Below are 24,825 nucleotides of genomic sequence, written 5' to 3'. Positions count from 1 at the left end.
TGAGCTCTTTTGTTAGTTTTACGACAAGCCATAAGGTCCACAGTGACATTACAAAACAATGTGTGAAAGCGCTTAATGTTGCAATCTGCAACTTCATAGAGTGGTCATACACAATCAGTCAGGGTTTCAGTGACTCAATAAGGAATTAATGATACAGCTGAAGCGATGGTGTCGCAAGCACAGTGACTAGAATGTCAACCATGCAACAAATTCCATCATCGGTATGTCAAGCGCGTCAGCATTCCAGCCGATTCCAAATAAGGTCAGTGGCCCTACTAAGCGGTTGACCAAATTTGGTCAAGACGATGATTTAGCCAATCGCAGCAAAGCACGCCCTTGCTTGGCAACAAGTATAAAAACAGCCCGTGAAAAGTGCTCAGTACAGTCTCGGCTAATTTTGAAGTAGTACCTTCGCTTTGCTTTGCGGTTGATCTCAAATCTCTAAAATGTGTGACGACGACGTTGCCGCTCTCGTTGTGGACAATGGTTCCGGTATGTGCAAGGCTGGCTTTGCCGGTGATGATGCTCCTAGGGCTGTTTTCCCATCCATCGTTGGAAGACCTCGTCATCAAGGAGTCATGGTTGGTATGGGCCAAAAGGATTCATACGTAGGAGATGAGGCTCAGAGCAAGCGTGGTATCCTCACCTTGAAGTACCCCATCGAGCACGGAATCGTCACTAACTGGGATGATATGGAGAAGGTAATACCGCAATCCTGCTTTGTGGAAACAATTGTTGACCTTTGTGGTTTTTCCTTTTAGATCTGGCATCACACTTTCTACAATGAACTCCGTGTGGCACCAGAAGAGCACCCAGTGTTGCTGACAGAGGCCCCACTCAACCCCAAGGCCAACCGAGAAAAGATGACCCAGATCATGTTTGAGACCTTCAACACACCAGCCATGTATGTAGCCATCCAGGCCGTGCTGTCATTGTATGCATCTGGTCGTACCACTGGAATTGTGTTTGACTCTGGAGATGGAGTGTCCCACACTGTTCCCATCTATGAAGGTTATGCCCTTCCTCATGCCATCCTCCGTTTGGATTTGGCAGGACGTGATCTGACCGACTACCTGATGAAGATCTTGACCGAGAGAGGTTACTCCTTCACCACCACTGCTGAACGTGAAATCGTCCGTGACATCAAGGAGAAGTTGTGCTATGTTGCATTGGACTTTGAGCAAGAGATGCAGACTGCTGCTAGCAGTTCAAGCATGGAGAAGAGTTATGAGCTTCCTGATGGTCAAGTGATCACCATTGGTAATGAGCGATTCCGTTGTCCTGAGGCTCTCTTCCAACCATCCTTCTTGGGAATGGAATCTGCTGGTATCCACGAAACCTGCTACAACTCCATCATGAAGTGTGATGTAGACATCCGTAAAGATCTGTATGCCAACACTGTGTTGTCTGGAGGCAGCACCATGTACCCAGGAATTGCTGACAGAATGCAGAAGGAGATCACTGCTTTGGCACCACCCACAATGAAGATCAAGATCATTGCTCCACCAGAGCGAAAATACTCTGTATGGATCGGTGGCTCCATTTTGGCCTCCCTGTCAACCTTCCAACAGATGTGGATCAGCAAGCAAGAGTATGATGAGTCTGGCCCAGCCATCGTCCACCGCAAGTGCTTCTAAGCTGATTCCTTCCACTATTAGAACTCTTCGCTCTCTCCGATAGTGACTTAGGATTTAAAAAAAATAACATTTATGCATAGAAACACTTTTTATAAATTTACTGTGTATAATTGATTTGTTGTATTATGTACAAATTCATTGCAAAAAAAAGAAATTTTGAAGTTAACATTGACAACTTAAACTAAGCAGTCTTGTATGTGGTTACGTGACTTGACGGGAATACTTCGCTTACTGACCTTAAAACCGGCCACACCTATTTTCCATGCAGACACACCCATGTTTGTTTGGTTAAGGTTGATGAGTATACATAGCGTCAAAGGAGGAGTGTTGTGCATTAAAAATGCCCAAATTAGGTCACAATCTTAAGAAGGGACCATTTAAGGTCACAGTACTACATGACTTCAAAGTGTACTGATAATTGCTTGACATTGTACAGAATAAACAACATTCCAAGAATGTGCAAACACTGCTAATGTACACACAAGTTTTTATCATCTTTTCTGTTGAGTTAATAAACTAGAGTTATTACTGTCTGGAGTTGTGCCAAATCCTGGCGAGCGCGGAGACTGTACACTGGAAGAGCACAATGAAGATGGAGTGACTGGAGTATTATCTTCATCCATGTTACTGATCTAAAAACATCACAATAAGCTATGAGTGTGTACTGTGATATTTGCTACCTGTTCAGAGTCCTGAAATCCTTCCCAAAATCTGTACAGTGGGCGTATGAATTTGTTAGATCTAAAATAAAAACATATTAAAGCAATAGACTTCACAATTGTGGAGGGGAAGGTCTATGACTGCTGGCTGGCATAAACCTCACATTTTTTCTCAACCACTTATGTAACAGAAGGTATATAACCTTGGCCAGACCACTTGACTGGAACCTCTTTAAGATACTAGCCCATGATCCCAGTATGCACACACATTTAGACCCCTAAAAACAAGGACACCTCACTAATGAACATACAGACAATCAGGACACTTGTTGGTGGTCCCATCTGTATTAGTGTACACAGGCTTCTGATACCAGGACACCACCTCTTGTTGATAAGGACAACTTGATGAACAAGATACATTAATTTTGTTCATGCAATTTCTCATTCATATTAGCATACACTGTCCAAACACCTCACTAACAAGAACGCTGTGTCAAGGTCTCAAGGAATTTGAAATAGGTCCCACTGTATTCTAATTAATGACCCTTCTCCACTACAACAACACTAACTCACTGACCTGCATAGCTGGTAGGGATCAAAGGGGAAGAAGGTATCAAGTGGATGATTAGTGGTAACATTATCAGAAGTGTTCAATGGTTGACTGGTCTGTGATGGTAGCAACAGCAATCGCTTGTTCTGCTCGAGTACAGTGTAGCAAAACACTAACTCAAGTTGGCTAAACAATGTGTAACAATGCAGTCAACATTGACATCAACATAAAGATATTTACACACTTAGTTACAGATGCAAATAGCTCAGCCACTGAGTTTAAACACATCTGAAACGAGCAATAATAGTAACACACATTGTATTGCTTGGCTGATATGGTACATACCTTTAAGGGGTTTAGTGGGCACATTACAATTCTCTCAAAGTTTTGACGGAGAAGAAATTCTAGTCCGCCTTCAAACTGTAACAATTCTTGATGTCGGAATATAAACATATAAAAAGCTGCCTAGAACAGAAAAAGGATTTTAAAAAAAGGAGACTCACACACAGTAGAATGTAATGGTACAAGGAAACACAGTACTGTATCTTTCTATTGCTTCCAAATAAAGGACTCGATAGTAAAAATCTCCACTATAAGAATAAATAAGACTATGGTCCCAACAGGTAAATATACATTTTTATCCCTAAAAGGGGAAACCTCTTGAATAAAGAAAATATAATATATAGGTCAAATTTCTTGGTCCCAAAGTGTCTGCTACAATCACTGCACAACGCACACTTTACACTACACTACACACATGCGTGCACACACAAAGCAAAGCCTGACAGCTGTGCAAAACATGACCATCGATAGCTGCCTAGTGAACCAGCACTGGGATGTCTATGCACCACTAAGGCACTCGAGTCTGTGCAGACAAATCTTCCTGGGCAGGACTAGTAACCTGCAGGAGGTCTATCCAGGTATCATGGATAGAGGCCATGGAACCCATAGTTCAACAATGACCCCAACACTACTAAGGACAGTGGATCACACATACGTATGCATGCACATACTACACACAAAATCTTTCTACTGTAGAGATTACCTGGCATGCTGAATAAAATGGTGCATGGAGACAATATTCTGCCTTCAGTTTCCCTGAAGAACAGCTGCCAATGTAACTGCAAAGAGTGAAAATGTAATCACCAGCCATGACACAATTGCCTGAACCAACACAGGAAAATTAAGTCACATCTGTATTGGAACACATCACACATGTTACCATACTTACTCATGCATCCAAGTAGTTAATGTTGAAAGAGAGTGTTTTACAGTTCTGTAATAGTTTGACCATATATGGTGAATAGGCTGAGAGCAGGACAAGTGAGCTTAACCTGGCTGGGATAAACAAAGCCCTGGCAATGTAGCTGGCCATGTAACTCACTGCAGTCTGTCTCAGTACATCTGTATCAGTGTATAATGATGGGATGAGATAATAGTAAGATCCCTCACCTGGAACACTCATGTTGGTGAACTAGAATATGAAGAAAAATACATTTTGTGAATCTTTTAACTGCACAGTAAGACCTTCAAGACACATTTCACTACACGTGCATGTGCGCGCTCGCGCGCACACACACACACATGCACGCACGCACACACTCATACACACCACACACGCATGCACATACACACACAACACAAGCATACGCATGCATACACGTACACAGAGCTCAAGCTCACTATGGCACCTTATTCCAGAGATAATCTAAGAAAAGGTCTTGAAGAACCTGTGTACATATGATGAATCAGCTCACACGCTACCATCACAACTACACTCCTCAGCACACACTGACCTGGTCATGACTGGACAGCTGAAACAACACAAACTGCACATGAGAGGATTGGTGGGTTGACAGCACTGATGACTCAAATATCTATGGAGGTGAATATACTTACTACATTAATTACACTAACCACATTACACACTAACATTTAACAGTACATGAAAAACCTCTAGTAAAGTTTTCTTGTTGGTTGTACCTGTCACAAAATCAATGTATATGTTAGGAGGATTGAATTACAGTTAGCTGACCATCAATATTGTGTGTGATTCTGTGAAGATATTCATACATTACTAACATCATGACATCAAGCTTGTCTGCCATTTCATTGGACATCTGTTGACTTCGATAGTGAAAAGTGCTCAACATGTTACCACCATTGATATCACCAGTGGAACACTCCTAGACATGGTAAAGATATACAGTGGAACCTAATACAATATGGACACCTTGGAACCAATCAAATTATATGTATAGGACCTTATATTTAATTTAGTAAGTTCAACTTTTTTTTTTAGCTGTATGATATATATATATAATAATAGAAACTAGGTCAACACCATTGGTATGTGAGACTGAGCCTTCTGAAATATAATGTTGTATGTGTTCTCATTAAACACATGTTAACCAGTTTCATAGCTGGTGTTTTAATGTTTACAGATTTTGTTAATACAACTGATACTTTTACTGTACAACATAAAAATTGACAGTAGAACATTATCCTTGTCGAGTAACACGACTAGAATACTTGGAAGTCATTCTAAATTGACAGTGTGGGGAATTTGTCAAAAATCCCCCCCCCCCCCCCCCCCCCCCATCAACTTTATATATACGCCACATGGTAAATCGTTTGTTTTAGAAATATTAAACTACAAAATAAGATACACCAGATATGCAATAAATTACCATATCACACTGGAACACTTCTCCATTGTTGTGTGTCTTGTCATCCTCTTCACTATCACTGGCTTCTTCTTCTTCAAGATGTGGTACCTCAACCTTTTGTAAAGAATACAGACAGACAACAAGCATGGACATTCAGCCTCCTGTTTTCGTCACATATAAATGCCATGCCTTGTAAGGGACTAATGAGTCTTGTAGCTATAAGTAGCATTAAACTAGCTAAATGAGTATGTAGTGATTCTGTGTGCATAGAGAAGCCACCTTTGCATATTATTCTACTTAAGTGAAGCTATCAAAGGGAGCCCTCAAATACTCTGACTTCCCACCAGACAAGCCTGATGTATACATACCATAAACATACATGCATGCATGGGTACTTATAAGCAAGACGTGTGTGCACACAAGTACATACGCATGTACACACTATAGCTAACACACACACACACACACACACACACACACACACACACACACACACACACACACACACACACACACACACACACACACACACACACACACACACACACACACACACACACACACACACACACACACACACACACACACACACACACACACACACACACACACACACACACACACACACACACACACACACACACACACACACACACACACACACACACACACACACACACACACACACACACACACACACACACACACACACACACACACACACACACACACACACACACACACACTATCACTACACTATGTACACAACATACGTAATACAGACCACTACACATAATACACTCACATCAATCTTCATCATTTGGTTCACTATCAACTGCAGCACACCATCACGCAGACTGGGCAGGTAGTCCACCACAACAAGTAGGTTCCTCATATAAACCTCCTGACCACAACAAAGAAAAGGATTACAATGGTTTTTCCATTGAGGACACCGTGTCCTCATTGGTGAATTGTCATGACTGCATTTCATTTTGATACAACTGGGACTGTGGACAAGTATCCTGATAATTTAGATGTCCTTATCAGTGAAGTGTCTGGATTTCAGATGTGTGTACTGTACACTAATACAAATGGGACCTTAGACATTTGTGCTGATTATCAAGGTGTACACATTTCACAGTGTCTCCTTCAAGGAGTTTAATCCGTTGTACACATACAGAGATAGAAAACAAACACAGACAAATACACATACAGACGGACTACTAATATGAACACTTCCACATTGTAACCACAATAATTATTAACCCAAGCTGTCTACATATTCATGCCATTGTGTAACCAAACAATTAGCACAAGGGCTTCTGTTTGACCAAAGAACAAATGAGTGTAGTGAAACAGTCACTACAATCAGACCTAGACTTTCTATGCTTTGATCTCAAAAATATTCAGCTCAACACACATTCAGATAAAAACCTTCACAACACACTAAACATACTTAGAAATTTTATTCTATTATAAGTTATAGTTATAGTTACAGCAAGCCGGCAAGGCTTCTACACTATTTAGAGACCCGAGGATGATGTGGGCACATCATTTGAAGGGCTTTAGGGCTCTAAACAGCATAGAAACTTGTGTATAATAATAGCAGTGGCAAACATACTAAAACTCAGCTTTCGAGTTAATAGTGTCAACACCACATCATGACAGTAAGGGCATCAATGCCACTGATGTCTGTCTTGTCCAGAAAGTAAGCTAACAATATAGCTAAGGCTATTCCATTTTTTAGGCTTTTCCGATTTTCGTTTAATGAACGTTGTAAACGACCGTGAGCTATAACACAGGTTGCTAACTAATCCCACCACAGGTTTCTATTCTAGATAGTAATCTCATAAGCCTCCAGGAAATTATGCATAAACTAAGGGTTTTAGTAGTGTACAGTAGACCAAGAAGAACACCCTAAAATCTGAATCGGGACACTTCTCTTTAGACCACTGAAATCAGGACACTTCACTAATAAGGACATTTTAATACTTTTTCATGGCCCATTTGTATTGGTGTACACACATTAGATCCCTGAAACTAGCAACTGAGGACATCTCACTAGTAAGGACACTTCAGCAAGGTGTCCAGAATGTCATTTACATGACATACCTGTTGACTTGCTGGTCTGTACTTGAAGGGATACTGCTCGACTATCACTGACATCAGTACTGCTGGACTACTACACTTGAAGACAAGATGTGTTATACAATACCACACCTGAACTGGTCACTCACTTTGGTACTAGCTCACAAACTGTCTTCATACAATGATGAACATTGAGGTACAAATCACAGTCATTTGATATTCCTGCAATGATTTACAATAAAAAGAAAACGATAGTTCAAATTTAGATGGCAATTTTAATACATGAATTAAAAGATGTATACACTTGTAAAGAAGATACGCTTAACTACATGGTCAAACCACTGGTGGGACTACTTTATCCAGGGACAATGCTGAAGTGTTCTTATAAAGGAGTGCCTGATTTTTTTAGGGAGTCTAAATGTGAATACAATAATACAAAAAGGACCATGGATAGGATGGTGTCTGAACAATATTGGGGTTCACAAAATTTAGCACAGTATAATGGCTTCACGTAAATACCACCATAAAAGGCATCATGTATAGGCCGATCAATGATTTGATAACTACCCCCTACCACTCCAACCAATACAACATATCTATAGAGTATTGACAGTCAGAACCACATATATTACACACTACCAGATAATCCAGAGATTGATGTACAGAAAAATAACCTCAAAGCACAGATGTTGATGTTTATTTCCCTACAAGGACTTATTGGCTGTGAAAAAAAATTAACAGTTATTCATGTTGAAAAGCATCTTGCACACACCACCAATATGTGGTCCCCAATAGAAGCCAGGGGCTCCTTAATGGCTGTGGCTTTATTTAAAAGTATGGTTTCTATTGAAATACAGAACTTATAGCTGTTTACTACATTCCTCTCTGCAAAAACAGGCTGGTGGAACTATAACAACACACATTTCAATTTTTTGTGATGTCAGAGAATGATGCATGACTTAAGGATGAAAACAAACTACTGCCTAGTTGTTCTTTTACTAGAGTATTTTTAACTGTCAATGCACTATGATGCTACACATGAACTAATACAGATATCACCAAATGTGTGAAACTGCATCACATATGTAGCCACAACATACAGATTTCAATGACATGGTTGCTAAGTAACAGATGCTAGCCTTTAAAGGTAACCAAGCTATCTGTATGATACGTTTATGTTCTCAATAGCTACAAATATACAAGTCATAAGATAACATATCAATCTTAATTTGTTTCAATTCAAGCGCAACACACTGAACACGGCACCAGCTATATACCAAAGGTACAGAGACTTACTATGAAAATGTTTCACCAACATGACAAGACAAGATTTGAGATATGATGTCTGAGCAGACACAAGGTCACTGAGGTAAATGATGTAGTCCTCAACTAGCCGAGCTTCCTGACCAGCCCAAGGAAGGTTCTGAAAAGAAAAAAGAAAGAAATTTAATAACAAGTTATTCGGCTGCCACATCTTAAATTGCTTCCCCCACCAATTTCTAACTAAAAAGGTGCTTACAAATTAGTTATGACGAACACATTAAAGTGGTATACTCACTCACCTCTACACATGTAAAAATACTTTACATGCAAATGTGATTTAGAAATGAGAAAATAAGTCATGGATTGACATACACATAGATACATACATTCGTATACATGTACATACTTAAATGCAAATTAACTGACATGCATGAACACATGTGTGCACGCACGCACACAGATTGAGTAAATCATTGTAGTCTCACTGTTACAGTGAGGTGTATAGCCAGTTGTAGATGATAATGATGAGGTCAAACTGCTATATTAAGCTTATCCAAGTGAGTCATCTATCTATATATATATATAAAGCTGAAAAGCTGTCTGTCTGTCTGTCTGTCTGTCTGACGGTCACGCTGCTTACTTACCAGACTTGGCGCGAATCGACATAGTCTGTGCTGATAATGAAGCGCTCATCATCCGCCTACTCTAAGATCGTTATCACGAGTTCACGCGTGCTTCCGTTCGGTCTCTACAGCGTGTAGAAGGCCAAGGTGTAGAGAAAACTTGAGCAACATTCCTTTGAAAACCACAGCACATACTGTTCAAGTGGTAGAACGCCTGACTAGCGTGTAAGAGGTCGTGGGTTCAAATCCACGTGTTGACAGATTTTTTTCTTTCTACTCAGTACCTTTTTGTGAACACCTTTTTAAAACACGACTTTTAGCTCATCATATCTTGGCATGCAAAGCACGTATCGAGGCGGGACTTTAGCGAAATTAAACGCCCATCATCTGGCAACTCGAGTGTTGTTGTAGCAAATCAATACGTGCTTTTGTTCGCTCTTTATAGGGCGATGAAGGCACTGGTGTAGGGAAGGATCACTGAAAAGTTGAGCTACATTCCTGTCAAAACCACTGATAAACAACTGTGGCGATTTGTGCACCTCCCTTAACCCCAAGTTATTATAACCAGCCAGGGTTCAATCCCCGCCTAGGTCATAACTTCTTTTTTCACTTTTGGGACCTTTTTGATGCACCTTTTTGCTCTATCTGTTCCATGCAAGTCTTCATCTACAAACTCTTATGATCAGTTTTTCAGCACTGGCACTGAATTACCTCACATAATAGGGACTCTTATAGCACTTTTGGGACAGGGCAGACAAATTGCCAACATATTTGTCCATCTGTGTGTTGGTCCAGTGTGTTGTATTAGAGTAGGTAAAAGCTTCTTTCACCAGTATCCAGAATATCTACATCTTTGTTTTAAGCACATAGGTGTGCACTGACATGAAAAACTGTTTGTTCAGACTTACCTCAATACTGCTGTAGTAATAGGCAGCTTGCATGATTGAACAAATACTACTGTGCATCTGAAAAATGATAATACTAGAACCATGCAGATCCATAGTTTACACCGAGGAACTGCATCTGACCTGGCACAACTGTTTCACTATCCTGCTTACATGCTTTCACTCTAAAGATTCATACATTACCTTATTGGTCAATTACACTGCAGGTGTTTCAAAACTGGGTTTTTGTATGGCAAGAGGTATATGTGTCACTGCAACATCAGAACTGAAAGTGCATAGGACAAGCTCTGAACTTTTGCTTGCCATGCAGTAACTATAACTGCAAATTGTGATGACTTTAAATTATGCTCAAGTTCATTTCTCTTTGTGACAGTCAGTAAGGTAAACATCAAAATGTAGAAACTGAAACTGTACCGTGTGTACACAACCTGTATGTAATGTAGGGTATACTGTATACAATTGCCTTAGCTCGCATGCAGTTTAACTAATTAGCTAGCCTTGCATGCATGCTTCACTATAAATTATTATATACTGCATAAGGATCATGTACTTTAAAGCACTATCGACATACATGCTACACAGCAAATATAGGACACTAATATTTATGCTTGGTTCCCAATATATTAATTATTGTTGCATTAGTTCTCATGTAAAGCAGCAAAGGTTTCGTTTGTTCTATACAGCACGTTGAAGTCACTGGTAGGGAAGATGCACTGAATAAGTAAACTACATTCCTGTCAAAACCACAAACAATAAACTTTAGTGTTTTGCATCATTAATGACATAAGAAAACCTCATGATCTTTAAAAAATGTGACATCACCATGTACCCTACATAGCTACATTAGCAGTGCTGGTGTTTAATGCTTAGTCCCTCTTCGTGGCATTAAAATGTTTAATGTGGAGATGGTCCTGCACATAGGGCAGGTACCAATGCTAGTATTTAATAAAATCAAGTCTATCTACAGGCATCAACTACCAGAATCTTTAATACTACACATTACCATGGAAAAGAGTTGCTACAGCCCACATCACTTGAATACTCTTAGTTTACGGCTGAATATCAATAAATTCACACAACAAATAGTTTGCAGTAATCGGCCTCACAGTAATGGGGAGCTGAAGGGAGCCTGTATTCCATGGAATACGGAATAGTGGAATTAAGGAATAGCAGAATTACGGAATAAGCGAAAATCACATTCTAAATATTTTGTTATTATTTATAGCCTCTATAATGTTTTAATATACATTCCTCACCTCGTAGAGAACACAATCACGATGGCACCGATCCTCGGGGCAATCTTTAAATAGGATATGTACAAAGATATTCACTCTGGAACAATCTGACTAAGCTAAACTACTGTTAAATACACTTCACTACATAATCGCTAGAAAATTAGAAGTTCTTTACACTATACTTGCTCATACCAGCTGTCACACACGAGCAGCTAGCTAGCTAACTGGCCGAATAGTTTAGAACAAAACAATCCACCCCCTAGGTAGCTATATACCCTGCATGCATGGAATAATCTGACCTTTTTTATAACTCTGTTACCATTTCCTAAAGTGTTTCAAATAAATTCGGAGGATAATATTGCTTTCAGCTCCCAACATCAGAGCTCCAACCTTGGCTCTAACACTTCGTATATAACTCTAATAAATTCGGGCAGTTACTCGTGTGTGACAGCTGGTATGAGTAAGTATAGCACAAAGAACTTCTACTTTTCTAGCGATTGTGTAGTGAAGTGTATTTGATGGTAGTTTAGCTTAGTTAGATTGTTCTAGAGTGAATATCTTTGTACATATCCTATTTAAAGATCGCCCCGAGGATCGGTGCCATCGTGATTGTGTTCTCTACAAGGTGAGGAATGTATATTAAAACGTTATAGAGGCTATAAACAATAACAAAATATTTAGAATGTGATTTTCGCTTATTCCATAATTCTGCTATTCCGCTATTCCGTGGAATACAGGCTCCCGAAGCTGAAAGAGTATATCAAGAAATGCAAGGAGAACCACACAAGTGTTATCCTCTACAAAATAGCCACTAATCAGAATTATAAAAGTAGAAGTGCACATATGATCAAAGTTAACCAGCTTTTGTACAGGCCATACTGGCAGTTAGACACTCTCCCTCTAAAATAATATTATGAGCTCTTGAGATAGTATACACAGTACACAGTGATAGTTGATTTAAAAACTAGGGGAGGAGACTAGTGAAATGTAACAAATGAGTAGGATCAGTCTCAGTAGACATGAATCTGATATTAGCAGCATTTGGACACATATAGAGTTAAGTCCAGGAACAGGTTACAGTGGCTGATTTAGGCTTTTTATAGGGGAGTTTCAGAAAATTAATAATAAAGCGTTTGAGCAGAATTTTTTGAAATTATATTTTTAGGTTAAAGTTCCAATGCTTTAAATTATGAAATAAACTAACTTCAGGGCAAATGTTGTGACTAAGCTGTATAGCTTTATTAGAGTAGTTACTTGACTGCTCTATTAGAATATCTAATGCAGTGGGAAGTGGATATAACACTTCTTATTGTTTTACTGTGATTTAATATCATGGATTACTCCAGGCTTGTTTCAGTACTTTTATCGATGCGCTATGGTCCCTACTCTACTTGAAAATTCCATTTTTTTTGTGCTCTTGTATGATATAATTACGAGTAATGGTTTGCTGCCCCTGCAAATATACTCATTACTATGGATCTTATTGAACTTGCTGGCTAATAGATGGTATCTCTTACTGAGGCTTCCTGTATCTTTGAGTCTACAGGGAACATTTACACTGTTGTACATTTGTTTTATTATACATGTGAATAATGTAGCTATGAGGCCCCTGTGTCGGCGGCCCTGTCTGTAATTGCCATATAATGTACACACTCATCAGCTGTTGCATACAATTCTTTGGTCAGGTGTAACTCTAGTGTCAATTTCAGATTTGTTGCACCCGAGAAGTGGTTGTGTTATTCCTGCCAGCATTATGGAATTTTCCAAGCAGCTACACAGTGCACCTCTGTCTGGTATACTGGGTGGCATTTTACATCCGTTGAAAAATCCTATACCATGTCATCATATAACCTTTTTACTGGAATCATTCTTTAGGTGATATGCAATTTTTTAACATACGACAGTACCAAATATACATATTAAGTGATTTTTTGTAAAGCACAGGATGTGATGGACTGTTAAAAAGCAGTGACAAACTGAAGCAGTAAATACCTAAGGCCAGGCAAACTTGATTACTTGTTTCTCATCCACAACAATTCGAATTTCCATGCGGGCGGGAGGTCATTTTTCATTATTAAAGAAAATACTCCAAATCAAGCTGTCTGTTATTATAAAGGTTAGCTAAAGCCTTTTAAGAACTAATACTTACGTTTCACCACCGTTTCTTAGGTGCAAGTGACATTTGCTGTGCTGTGAAATGATAGCCAGTCTTCTTAGCATCAAAATACGTGTGCACGTGATTGATAACAGCAATAATGAAATTAGAGGCAGTGGGATAAAAAAGGATGCGGGCGGGGATGAGAAACAATTAATCAAGTTTGCCTGGCCTAAGAGCAACATGCAACTGAGACTGATATTCAAATGGTATTAGTATATTGCTAGACTGGGCTTGTTTTCTCTTGTATGCAGCCCCATGCACCCCCTGACCTGTTGTTAACTTCAGTTGTCAGCTGGGGATTTCCAAATACACAAAGCAAAAAACGTGATTCTCTAAATCACTTCTCTCCTTTTACCAATGTGACTGACTGACTAGTGAATCTGGTGTGACTCAACAAGTCGCTTGTTGATAGTTTTAAGCTCATGTATTTTCACTCAGGTATATATGTCTCATTACATGTTACATGTATTTTAAATTTCATGTGATGCGATGTGCACTGAACGCATTGTGCATAGGTGCTGCAAAGATTTGGAAATCCCCACTATAAATTCTGAATGGGATTCACGTGAAAACCAATGATAAGCGAGCAGGTTCTGATATCACCAGCAAAAGAAACTGTAACTGACAAATGCCCTGTACTATAGTATGTTCATGTTGAGCTGAATCCTCAAAAACGTTTAATAACTCATGGATGCAATTACTCACGATCTTGAAATTTGGCTCATTTGTAGTACTGCTTGACCCGCTAAAAATATTTCAAAATCTTTTTGTCCAAATGTTTGACATAATATTTACGGCCAATCAAAATTTTTACAATACATTTCCTATGAGGAAGCCATACAAATGCAGTGCCATTACAGCCCTTTCCCGAACTTGTAATGGAGCCAAACCGTACATGTCTGTTGTTGACACCTTTGCTGTTACCAATAATCATCAGGTTGGCTGAAATGTTAACTCTGTTGAGAAAAACTCCACATTTAATTTTTAGCTGTTTTTCAGGATTCAGCTCAACGTGAACATACTATAGTATAGTTTAATACCAATCTTTGCATGCAGTATTAAGCAACTTCATCAGTAAGAGTTATTGGAATATGGTGATAGTACATAGAATTCCATGAAATGGTATGTGTGTTACGGTCCATAGAGGTTGCTGTGCAATTTTTTTGCAAAACAAAATTGCCGGTAATTCTAGTATGGTAATTTTAAAATGTGGTAATTAAAAACTTGGTTTATTATATACCTCATACTACAGAGAGGATTATAACTAGTCTTCGTTGATCTGTCAGATCAAAGTCAAAGTTGATCTGACATGATCTGACATTGTATGGCACTGCTTAGCAGCATGTGTAAGCATGCCAAGTTGGGGCATACCCCCTGAAAAAAATTGGATTTTCAAAGCTTGGATGTGAGTATTTTGATACCCAAAACTCCTTCAGCAGCCAAGCATTGTTAAACCACATACATACTAAATCTGTAATAATAACATTATGATTTGATATGAAATTATCCAATGTGATGTTTTGTGACATGTATCCATATCAGTTATGGTTTTAACTGCAGGACATTTAAAACCCCTATAGAAGCCCCTGAAACAGTGTGTGAGCATGTGGTAGAATAGTGCACATTGCACTTCAGTGCAGGTTTGATTCCGAAGTCAAGCAACTTTCCCCCCCCCCCGGTTTTTTGTTAAAAGCTGTTCGACTGCTCTATTAGAGTCGCTGACTGTTCTATTAGAGTATATCGATCTTTTTTAGTGGAAATCGGTCGGCCATCCTTGACCGGTTCAGTAGGTAATTGGGCGGTCTTCGAGCTAATCGATCGGTAAATGTCCGATGGCCGACCATTATAATTCACTCTGGCCTCACACACATTAAATAAAGCATTTTGTTAAAATTCCAAACTAAAATGTTCTATTACTGGCACAAACTATTGCCATGACTTGCATGATATATATCGTGACATAAATTCCCATGACATATGGACGTAAATAAAAGCTTGTCATGACTATTGGTAACATTCTTAGGAGGTAATTCACTGTCATGTAATGGGTTTGATACAAATTATTCATTTTGACTAAAAGGCTTGACTTTCACTACCAATGAAATAGTACCAGCTAGTAGCTTAACTTCAGCTTTCACAGCAATTTTTGGAATATTGCTGCCAGTTTTTTTTGCTGGCCTGGAATTTTCTGGGATGTATTGTAGCTTATGTTTCTCACCTCCTTTGTTTAGTTAACATAAAAAGCCATAAGTGCAAACACAGACAGTGACCCCATACACAAAGGAGCAGACAGTTTCCCCGACACAAACAGGTACACACACACTTACTAGTGTTGCTGCTACTAGAGTGCTGCACTCTTTGGTAAAATGACTAACACAGTACCTCAATCCCTTCAGCCATCTTCTCACCATCACTGGCTGCAACAAAACGTCCCATAGCTAACAATGTAATAAGTGTCCACACCATACTTTAATATCTGGTGCAGACAACTGTTCCACGATGGTGTTGTAATCTGCTGGTTGTCCCTGTGTAAACAACAGATGCACACTGAATAGTTCTATGTTGTTGCACCATAGGTAATATATCCCAAGGCCAGGTTTTTCATCCCCGCCTGCATCCCTTTTTACCCCACTGCCTCTAATTTCACTATTGCTGTTATCACGTGCACACGTATTTTGATGCTAAGAAGACTGGCTGTCATTCAACAAAATTGTCACTTTCATCTTAGAAACGGTGGTATTAGGCTTTAGCTAATTTTTACAGTAACAGACAGCTTGATTTGGAGTATTTTCTATAATATAAAATGACCTCCCGCCCACATAGAAGTAACAATTAATCAAGTTTGCTTGGCCTAATGGTTGCACACACACTCGGATACCTCTTCTTTTCTTTGTAAGGCATCCGTTATTATTTTCGCTAGGATTATCGGTCCTCGTAAACTGTCATCTTCTACCTTTGGTGGCTTTTTAGCAGCCGCCATACCTTCACTATCTTTTCAACATGGTGCACTTTAAATAAGACTAATTAAATTTTGACTCTAAATAGAGCCCAAGTATTGCAACTGCTTGCAAGTTTCGCTTGATTATCTCGGAATGATTTGGTGTGCGCGACAATTTGTGAGAACTTTACAGACAACGTTTCAGAGTAATAATGTTTGGATGCATCGTTCAGCACCAGTAAGGATTTCGTGTATAGGTTCAGCAAGTCATCACGTGAGCACCACACCAGTGTTTAGATTGACGCAAGAGCTAACGTTTGGTACATTGCTGTGCAATAAATTTATTCTTATGCAACGACAGTCACGACATACAATGAAATATCATGAAATTCTAAGACGATATTCCACTATACAGGAAAAGACAAGAAAAATTAATGTGTCTGTCATGTTGTACATCACTGCTGTGGCCATTGTAGTGCTTGGAATGTCATATGCTGCAGTCCCTTTGTATCGGCTATTTTGTCAGGTATTGTATGTGATGTGCTGTGCTGTGCAATGGCCCATAGAATATACTAATAGTAGTATTATTTTGTGTTTCTCATTTCAGGCAACTGGTTATGGTGGGACAGTGTATGTTGTGACAGATACTGAAAAGGTAGAGGCAATGAAGCCAGTCAAGGAACGAGAACTAACCATCAAATTCAATGCAGACACTAGTCCAAAGTTACGCTGGAAATTCAAGCCACACCAAAGCGAGATTATGGTAATGCATGTTACTTACTATATGTGTGTGTTGTACTCAGCTGGTTGTCGTGATAGGTTGTTCCAGGTGAGACGGCGTTAGCCTTCTATTCAGCCACCAATTTAACAGATCGACCAATAACTGGAATTGCTACTTACAACGTAATTCCTTTTGAGGCTGGCCAATATTTTCATAAAGTTCAATGTTTCTGTTTTGAGGAGCAGCGACTAAACCCAAATGAACAGGTACGACTTCAAATATTGTTAATCACTATATTGTATAATGTACTTCAGGTTGACATGCCGGTGTTTTTCTACATTGATCCTGAATTTGATGATGACCCAGCTGTGGTCAAAATTGACACTATCATGTTATCCTACACATTTTTTGAATCTTTGGAAGGTGAAGAGTCTTTATTGCCGAGCTATGACAATAGTATTATTAAATCACCAGCATAGTCACATTTTAGTACCAGCTCATATTTTGTACAAAGAATTAATGTATTCTACTACACTCATAGTTTTTTTTTTAAATCTACCTTCTGGATATATAATACTGATGTTCTGTCTGAGTGCCATCTACCCAAGTATGTGATCTTGTGATGATCCTTGCATTCTGGTTATTGATGGAGGCTTTCCTCTGGTAGAGTATTGCCTGCTACATACATCAGCATTTTTTGTCTGTTGTCTACAACAATTTTCTAAAGATTGTGACCTTCACTTGCTTAATTTAAGATGAAAATCTAGCCAGATATGGTCACTGATGAAATTACAGGTTATACATCACAGTGTATTTACTATAGTAGGCTTGATAGTAAGGTGTTTGCGGGTGTAGCCCCTCAGAAACTGTAAGCATTTTACAAACAACTATTTCATGTAAGCTTTCTCATTGCATGTGATGGCTGTTCTATTAGAGTATTTGTTTGACCAACCCCTAGCCTTGTTAGTTGTAAAGGTGCTTCAGTTTCACTGCAAATGGAGGCTTTTGACCAGAACATTACCCATAAAGAGTTGTATAAAATGTGAGTTTAAACTTTGGTATGGTAGTGATCCTAACATAGAAAAAAAAGTTTAAGTAGTTAGACTTCAGACCACAGGGGTCTACGTGATTTGGTAACCTGATTGCCCTGTGTCATGATGCCTAAGCAAAGCAAAGGCACTACTACAGGGCCTGAGGGTTACTAAATTATGTAGAGCCACCCTGTGGTCTGAAGTCTTAACTATCGCTTAAAATGTTGTGCATAGTTGACTGTTCTATTAGAGTACTTTGACCACCTCTTATTCATCATTGATTCTTAGAAAGCTTAGCTTTCCATGAATCAAGTCTAATGCTGATGTCACTAACATAGTCAAGCCACAACAAATCAGTGTAATATTTCACAAAGTTTGGCTTGAGAAGCTAGCAATACCTAAACCCAGGTTGACATGCTACACCATCACAGTGACCTACCATGTAATAATTATGAGCCCTTACCACCTAAATACCACAATAGAATTATTAAATCAACAGCAAAGTAATTCAGTACCAGCTTGTATTTTGTACAAATTAAAAAGTGTATACTCTGTGTCTGTGACAATAGTTATTCTATTTGCCTACTGATGTTCTGTCTGTATGCTAAGTCTCTAGGAAGTGTTCAGCCTGTGTACCATCCATCCAAACATCCCGAGTTTATCAGTAAGCATACAATTTCGTTGTGATGGTTCTTGCGGGCAATCTCTAAGGCTTTCTGACCCTCTTCTGCATTATTGTTGAGGACAGCTCCTTTATGAAGTAGGAAGGCAACTGTTTCTTGGTGCCCTCTCTGGCAACTGAGTGTCAACGGTGTGGCTCCGTCCTTGTTCTTTGCATAGATGTCAGCATTGTGGTTGTTTACCATCTCCTGTACAACTAGTGTTAAGCCAGTTTCTGCAGCTATGTGGAGGCAAGTGTTCTGGCTGGTATCAGTGAGCATCGGATCACCACCTTTCTCCAACAGATAAAGTGCAACATCTTCATATCGGCCAAGGCAAGCACGATATAGAGCTGACTCTTTGCGCGGTTCATTCTGAACATTGAGATCAACTTGTCTATTAATGAAGATCTTCACTAGTGGTAAGAAACCGCCATTGGCTGCCTCTATCAGTGGTGTCCAGTTGCTTGCATCTGTGACATTGCATGAGGCATTCTGCTGAATGAGGTATTGCACCACGTCTGCATGCCCCTTCAGACAAGCCAAGTGCATTGGAGTACGCCTGTCATTAGATCGTGCTTCAATCTCTGCACCATGCTGTATCAGCAGTTTGACTGTTTCTAGCTTCCCTTCTTGGGCTGCAAGATGAAGTGACGTCCAACCTTCTTCGTCGTGAAGCTGAATATCAATTCCGTTCTCGATAAGAATCTCGCAGATGTCTCTGCCTCCATTGAATGCAGCCAAGTGAAGAGAATTTCTTCCCGTCTTGATAACTTTCTTGACGTCAGCCCCACGATCAATAAGTGTCTTAACAGCTTCAAAATGACACTTGTTACTGGCAGTGTGTAGTGGTGTCCACAGCTTACAGTCAAGCACATTTGTGTTGGGGCATCGACTGATCAGCTCTTCAATGATGGAAACGTGGCCATTCATGGCTGCTAGATGCAGGGGAATACGCTGGTTGTTTGACTGGACAGATGGGTCAGCGTTTGCCTCCAACAGAGCAACTACAATTTTTTCATGTCCTTCTTGGGCAGCAAGATGCAGGCTGGTCCAACCATCTTTGTCTCGCACTGTCAAATCTATGCCACTTTCCAACATGAACTTAGCAGTCTCTGTGTGGCCATTAAACGCACATAAGTGTAATGCATTTCTTCCAATGGAAATGCGAGCATTGACGTCGCACTTGTGCTCTACTAGGTACTTGGCAATTTCAAGGTGGCCTTTGTTGCATGCCGTATGTAAGGGTGTCCATTTCTTGCTGTCTTCAACATCTATTGAGGCTCCATGCTCAACCAGGTATTTCAGTATTTCAACGTGTCCAGAAGAAGCTGTCATGTGAATTGGTTTTCGGCCACTCCGTGATACCAACTCTAACTGGGCCTTATTGTCAACAAGCACTTTGACACATGAAAACTTCCCCTCTTGTGCAGCTAAGTGTAGAGATGTCCACCCTTCGTCATCTTTGTGATCAATTTCTATCCCCTTCTGAATCAACAGCTCACAGATTTTGTCATAACCAGCGTAGGCAGCCAAATGAAGTGGATTACGGCCACCAGTGATCTGGACATTGATTTTAGCCTCGTGGTCAATCAGAGTTTGACAAACATCATAAAAGCCATGGTGGCAGGCCACACACAAAGGAGTCCACAGCCTCACATCTCTGATGTGGACATCTGCACTACTTTGCAGCAGGTGCTCGACAATCTTCCTCTGGCCCTTCATGCAAGCAAGGTGCAATGGTGTACGCTTGTTCTCTGCCAGCTTGTTAACAGTAGCGCCCAGCTTTACCAGCATATCCACCAAATCAAAGTGACCTTCTTGTGCAGCAAGATGAAGCTGTGTCCAGCCTTTACCATCAGGAACTTCAATCGCAGCCTGTCGGTCGATCAGGGCGTGAGCAATTTGACTTCGACCATGAAAGCAAGCCGAGTGCAACGGTGTGCGACCATTACTAGCTGTGACATTCACATCTACATCTGGTTGAGTGAGTAAAAGATCCATGATCTTCTCGTGGCCTTCTTGTACTGCCAAGTGAAGTGGACTCCACAATTCCTTGTCTTGTAGTGTGCAATTGATTCCTCGATCAATCAGCAATTCAGCAACTTTCGCATGCCCCTCAAAAGCAGCCAAGTGGAGAGCATTTCTACCAAGGCTAATGACCTGGTTGATACTACTGCCCTTGTCTAGCAGTAACTGAACAATGTTGGGGTAGCCGTGTTGGGCAGCCACATGTAGTGGGGTCCACTGCTTGGCATCAGTCGCATCAAGCTCTGCGCCATTGTCGATAAGAGTGGTTGCTACTTCAAATCTACCCTTCAGTGCAGCACTGTGCAACGGTGTACGGCCATTGTTTGCCTTAATATTGGGATCAATTTTGCGCTCATGTGTTAGTAGTAGTTTCACGATGTCAACGTGACCCTCTTGAGCACACAAATGAAGAGGTGTCCAACCATCTTTGTCACTAATACAAGTTTCAATTCCCTTCTCAATCAACATCTCTGCGATATCATGATGGCCATAAAAGCAAGCTGAATGAAGAGCATTTCTGCCATTGTCTGCCAACAAAGAAATATTGCCACCGTTTTCACACAATATCTTGGCACAATCGTGTTTCCCCTCCTGACAGGCAAGCATAAGAGCAGTCCAACCTCCTTCCCCTTGAATATCCAATTCCACATGGTGCTGCAGTAGGATGTTAATACAATCTGGGAAACCTTCAAATGCTGCTAGGTGTAGCCCAGTGCGGCCGATGTCGATCTTCTCATTGATGTTAGCACCATGATCCAGTAATAACGGTAGAAAGTTGGCGTAGCCGTAATGACAGGCAAAATGTAGGGCAGTCCAGCTCTTGCTGTCTTTCTCGTTAGTAAGGCGAGGTTCTTTTTCTAGTAACAGTTTTGCTATTTCTAGTGAGTTGCTTAGGACTGCTTCATGTAACGGAGTCGATTTCACCTTTGGATCTTTGACAAAGACGTCAACATTACGATCAAGAAGAAGCTTAGTTCCTTCAAGAAATCCAGCAGAACACGCAATATGAATGGGCGTGTATCCAACACTGTCAGGTAGCAACGGATCAGATGAATTGTTCAACAACAACTTGGTAATTTCTAAGTGACGATTCTCAATAGCAAGGTGTAATGGTGCCACTGAAGATCCGAGCTCAGGATCAAACTTGAGACAGTTCACCATCTCATTTGCATAGTTTTTGTTTGATAGCAGTTGTTCTACCTTGTTGAGATCCCCCTCGGCACAAGCTGTGTGCAACTTGGAAAGATTTTTTCCTTTCAAGTCTTCTTCTCTCTCTTTTTCATCCATGACGTGTACCTGCACATAGACAACAGCCTTAGGAATTGCACAATCATCGCTACCCGATCAGAATTATCACACATACTATGAGAAAACTGATAGGTTGTTCAAAATTACGTTTTATTCCGGTTTTCCCTGTGTCGCATTAGATTCTAACTTATGACTTACTTTTGGTACAGGACGAAGCAGCAGTTGGTTAAAACTCCACCGATTTATTCAACGTTTAAAGATAAACTTATTTGACTGGAAGATAGCGTGCCCAGTGAATTTCAGTCACCCACCCACGTGATTGGTCTGTTCGTCGATTCCAGGTCTGTTCGTCGATTCCAGGTCTGTTCGTCGATTCCAGGTCTGTTCGTCGATAAACCATAAAACCCACAAGACGGTACCTTCCCGCCTGCACACGTCATAGTTTGCCGACTGATCGTCTCTAAACAACTTTAAGACGACTGTTATGCCGCACGGAGGTGGACATTTTGGGGGTCACCATCATGGTGGAGGGCATCGTGGCGGCGGGGGATGGCATCATCACCATCACGGAGGAGGTCATTATCACCATCACCATAGGCCATACTATCACCGAGGCGTAGTATTCACTGGCTGGTGGTTCCCCTGGTATTACAGTGGAAGGAGGGCGTATGTTGGGTACGGGGTTTGGTTTGCTATCCTTTTCTTTATTCTGTTGATAGTGTTTCTGAGTGCGTCGCTTACAACAGTTGATCATAACAAAGGATTTGACACACAGTACAGCCCCTTGGATACTAAGCTTATTGAAGTCTCCCAGACGTTTTGTAGCAGCATAGAAGTTGAAAATCCATCTGGTACCATACCATCGACTTCATATGTGCTAAGCAAAGGCCCATCACTGAGTGAGAGCCATTCATTTACCATCAGTCGTAATAGTGAAGGTGTCAGTAGGAATTCTTATCAATATTGGTATTATTACCTACACCATGGGTCATCAATGAATGCTAGTATTTGTGTTAAAAGTGGTAGTGTTTTGGAGTTTTACATCATCCAAGGAAGCAGTAACTTTGATGATTGGAGAGATGGGGACGATAAGTATTCCAGGTTTGAGCAAATCTCTTCTGTGTGTCCGTCACGTAGGAATGTCAACTTTGACTTTATCCGTCATACGGATGACTACTTCTTTGCGTTTGCTTCTGGTGGAAGTTCATCAGTAACATTTGATTTCACCATGTACTTTAACCGTACAGAGTTTGGAGTTAGAGAGAATGATGTGGAGCACCAGTGTTCAGCCGGTGGACCAGGACGTTATACCACAAAATGTACCCTCGATGTTCCATACAATGATGATCATTATTTTCTTATCACTACTGGAAATTCTACATCTTCTGAAGGATATGAGGATGGGGCAGCTGTTGAGTGGTCATGCAATGCACGTGTCTGGGTATACATGGTGATTTTTGTTATGCCTCCAATGTTTGGAATGCTCATACTTGCAGTGATTGTAACTGTTTGCTGTTGCCGTCAGCGCAAGCGTAACTCACGTTACAGCACTCTTATTAATGGCAACAATGCAGCAACCACCACTACGACTACAACTACCTATGAAACTACCACTACATTGAATGCTCCACCAAAGCCACCAGATGATCTGCCACCCCCATACAACCCAGGGTCAAACTACTCACAACCGCAGCCACCCTACCCTACTGGGACTGGTGCTTATCCACCGATGTCTACTGCAACTTATCCACCGATGTCTCAGAATTATGGGACAACTGACAAGCCTACAGCTATGTAGTTTGGTTTGCAAATGTTTTGTGCAATAAATGCTTAATTGTTTATTGGAAATTTTAATCTAGTTTAATATTGGTATGTAAAAATGTTGCAGATTGTGTTTTTACTAGATGTATTTATTATATCTGTTAAAGTTGTTGAGTCTACGTGTATACCACAGGAATGGATTCAGGGCGGTATGGCTGTTGTGTCACTTAGTAGCTAGTAGCCATGGAGGGCACTGGTAGCCTTGCAACCTTAGCTCAGCAGTAATATTCTTGAATGCATAATGGACCATATGGTATAATGTACTTGCGTTATGTAATTTATGGTTGAACTATGCTGCATGGATGGTGGGGGTCGTCATGACTGGTCATAGTTTATGTATCCATTGTCCTGGTGGTTCCCCTATAGTAAAAGAAGGGCATATTGTTTATTCTATATTAGTAGTGTTTCTATCTGTGACAGTTGATCGTGACCATCATGAAGGATTTGACACACAATACAGTACCCTGACAGTGTGATTAACAGAGGTCTATAATTCCATTCATTTACCATCAGCTGTAGGGGCAGATTCATCACTATAACAAAATTGCTACCATATTCAATCCTGGAGGTGAAGAGTAGAGCCTAAATT

General features: G+C 40.3%; 5 protein-coding genes across 7 annotated transcripts; 3 read left to right on the top strand and 2 right to left on the bottom strand.

The window, feature by feature from the left end:
* Positions 1 to 368: 368 nt before the first annotated feature.
* Positions 369 to 1,803, top strand: LOC136250303 (actin, cytoplasmic). Its single transcript, XM_066042492.1, has 2 exons — positions 369 to 701; positions 762 to 1,803. Exons 1-2 carry the CDS (start codon positions 447 to 449, stop codon positions 1,635 to 1,637), a joined length of 1,131 nt encoding a protein of 376 aa, XP_065898564.1. The 5' UTR covers positions 369 to 446; the 3' UTR covers positions 1,638 to 1,803.
* On the bottom strand, positions 833 to 16,815 carry LOC136250301 (RNA polymerase I-specific transcription initiation factor RRN3-like). 3 transcript variants are annotated; one of them, XM_066042489.1, is made up of 21 exons: positions 16,666 to 16,815; positions 16,256 to 16,312; positions 16,115 to 16,204; positions 8,900 to 9,026; positions 7,753 to 7,825; positions 7,628 to 7,697; positions 6,321 to 6,419; positions 5,537 to 5,629; positions 4,882 to 5,032; positions 4,780 to 4,829; positions 4,643 to 4,723; positions 4,538 to 4,576; positions 4,299 to 4,320; positions 4,181 to 4,250; positions 4,078 to 4,122; positions 3,892 to 3,967; positions 3,192 to 3,311; positions 3,091 to 3,134; positions 2,874 to 3,032; positions 2,318 to 2,378; positions 833 to 2,269 (listed from the first exon to the last, which is right to left on the bottom strand). In XM_066042489.1, exons 1-21 carry the CDS (start codon positions 16,765 to 16,767, stop codon positions 2,129 to 2,131), a joined length of 1,770 nt encoding a protein of 589 aa, XP_065898561.1. In that variant the 5' UTR covers positions 16,768 to 16,815; the 3' UTR covers positions 833 to 2,128. The 3 variants fall into 3 exon arrangements, with proteins under 3 accessions (XP_065898561.1, XP_065898560.1, XP_065898562.1); XM_066042488.1 differs by having other exon boundaries at positions 4,181 to 4,320; XM_066042490.1 differs by lacking the exons at positions 833 to 2,269; positions 2,318 to 2,378; positions 3,091 to 3,134 and having other exon boundaries at positions 2,889 to 3,032; positions 4,181 to 4,320.
* On the top strand, positions 16,802 to 17,994 carry LOC136250304 (cytochrome c oxidase assembly protein ctaG-like). The gene is made up of 4 exons (XM_066042493.1): positions 16,802 to 17,251; positions 17,333 to 17,488; positions 17,545 to 17,712; positions 17,761 to 17,994. Exons 1-4 carry the CDS (start codon positions 16,880 to 16,882, stop codon positions 17,923 to 17,925), a joined length of 861 nt encoding a protein of 286 aa, XP_065898565.1. The 5' UTR covers positions 16,802 to 16,879; the 3' UTR covers positions 17,926 to 17,994.
* A 954-nt stretch (positions 17,995 to 18,948) lies between these two features.
* On the bottom strand, positions 18,949 to 22,772 carry LOC136250299 (serine/threonine-protein phosphatase 6 regulatory ankyrin repeat subunit A-like). Its single transcript, XM_066042485.1, has 2 exons — positions 22,614 to 22,772; positions 18,949 to 22,463 (listed from the first exon to the last, which is right to left on the bottom strand). The coding sequence occupies exon 2, from the start codon at positions 22,452 to 22,454 to the stop codon at positions 19,101 to 19,103; it is 3,354 nt and encodes a 1,117-aa protein (XP_065898557.1). The 5' UTR covers positions 22,455 to 22,463; positions 22,614 to 22,772; the 3' UTR covers positions 18,949 to 19,100.
* LOC136250302 (uncharacterized) lies at positions 22,582 to 24,342 on the top strand. The gene has a single exon (XM_066042491.1). It carries the CDS (start codon positions 22,900 to 22,902, stop codon positions 24,211 to 24,213), a length of 1,314 nt encoding a protein of 437 aa, XP_065898563.1. The 5' UTR covers positions 22,582 to 22,899; the 3' UTR covers positions 24,214 to 24,342.
* Positions 24,343 to 24,825: the final 483 nt, after the last annotated feature.

Source organism: Dysidea avara, chromosome 3 (assembly GCF_963678975.1).
Source record: "Dysidea avara chromosome 3, odDysAvar1.4, whole genome shotgun sequence".
NCBI classification, from domain to species: domain Eukaryota; kingdom Metazoa; phylum Porifera; class Demospongiae; order Dictyoceratida; family Dysideidae; genus Dysidea; species Dysidea avara.
The sequence above is the reverse complement of the archived record's forward strand: the minus strand, read 5'-3'. Positions and strand labels throughout refer to the sequence as shown.

What these genes read in the sequence shown, in the direction of transcription:
- LOC136250303 (XM_066042492.1), top strand. Translation starts at nt 447, where the DNA reads ATGTGTGACGACGACGTTGCCGCTCTCGTTGTGGACAATGGTTCCGGT. An exon ending in ACTGGGATGATATGGAGAAG is followed by an intron (nt 702 to 761) that starts GTAATACCGCAA and finishes TTTTCCTTTTAG; the next exon opens with ATCTGGCATCACACTTTCTA.
- LOC136250302 (XM_066042491.1), top strand. Translation starts at nt 22,900, where the DNA reads ATGCCGCACGGAGGTGGACATTTTGGGGGTCACCATCATGGTGGAGGG.
- LOC136250301 (XM_066042488.1), bottom strand. Translation starts at nt 16,767, where the DNA reads ATGGCGGCTGCTAAAAAGCCACCAAAGGTAGAAGATGACAGTTTACGA. An exon ending in TGTCTGCACCAGATATTAAA is followed by an intron (nt 16,205 to 16,255) that starts GTATGGTGTGGA and finishes GTTTTGTTGCAG; the next exon opens with CCAGTGATGGTGAGAAGATG. An exon ending in CTATTTGCATCTGTAACTAA is followed by an intron (nt 3,033 to 3,090) that starts GTGTGTAAATAT and finishes CACATTGTTTAG; the next exon opens with CCAACTTGAGTTAGTGTTTT.
- LOC136250304 (XM_066042493.1), top strand. Translation starts at nt 16,880, where the DNA reads ATGATTTGGTGTGCGCGACAATTTGTGAGAACTTTACAGACAACGTTT. An exon ending in CACACCAAAGCGAGATTATG is followed by an intron (nt 17,489 to 17,544) that starts GTAATGCATGTT and finishes TTGTCGTGATAG; the next exon opens with GTTGTTCCAGGTGAGACGGC. An exon ending in GACTAAACCCAAATGAACAG is followed by an intron (nt 17,713 to 17,760) that starts GTACGACTTCAA and finishes AATGTACTTCAG; the next exon opens with GTTGACATGCCGGTGTTTTT.
- LOC136250299 (XM_066042485.1), bottom strand. Translation starts at nt 22,454, where the DNA reads ATGGATGAAAAAGAGAGAGAAGAAGACTTGAAAGGAAAAAATCTTTCC.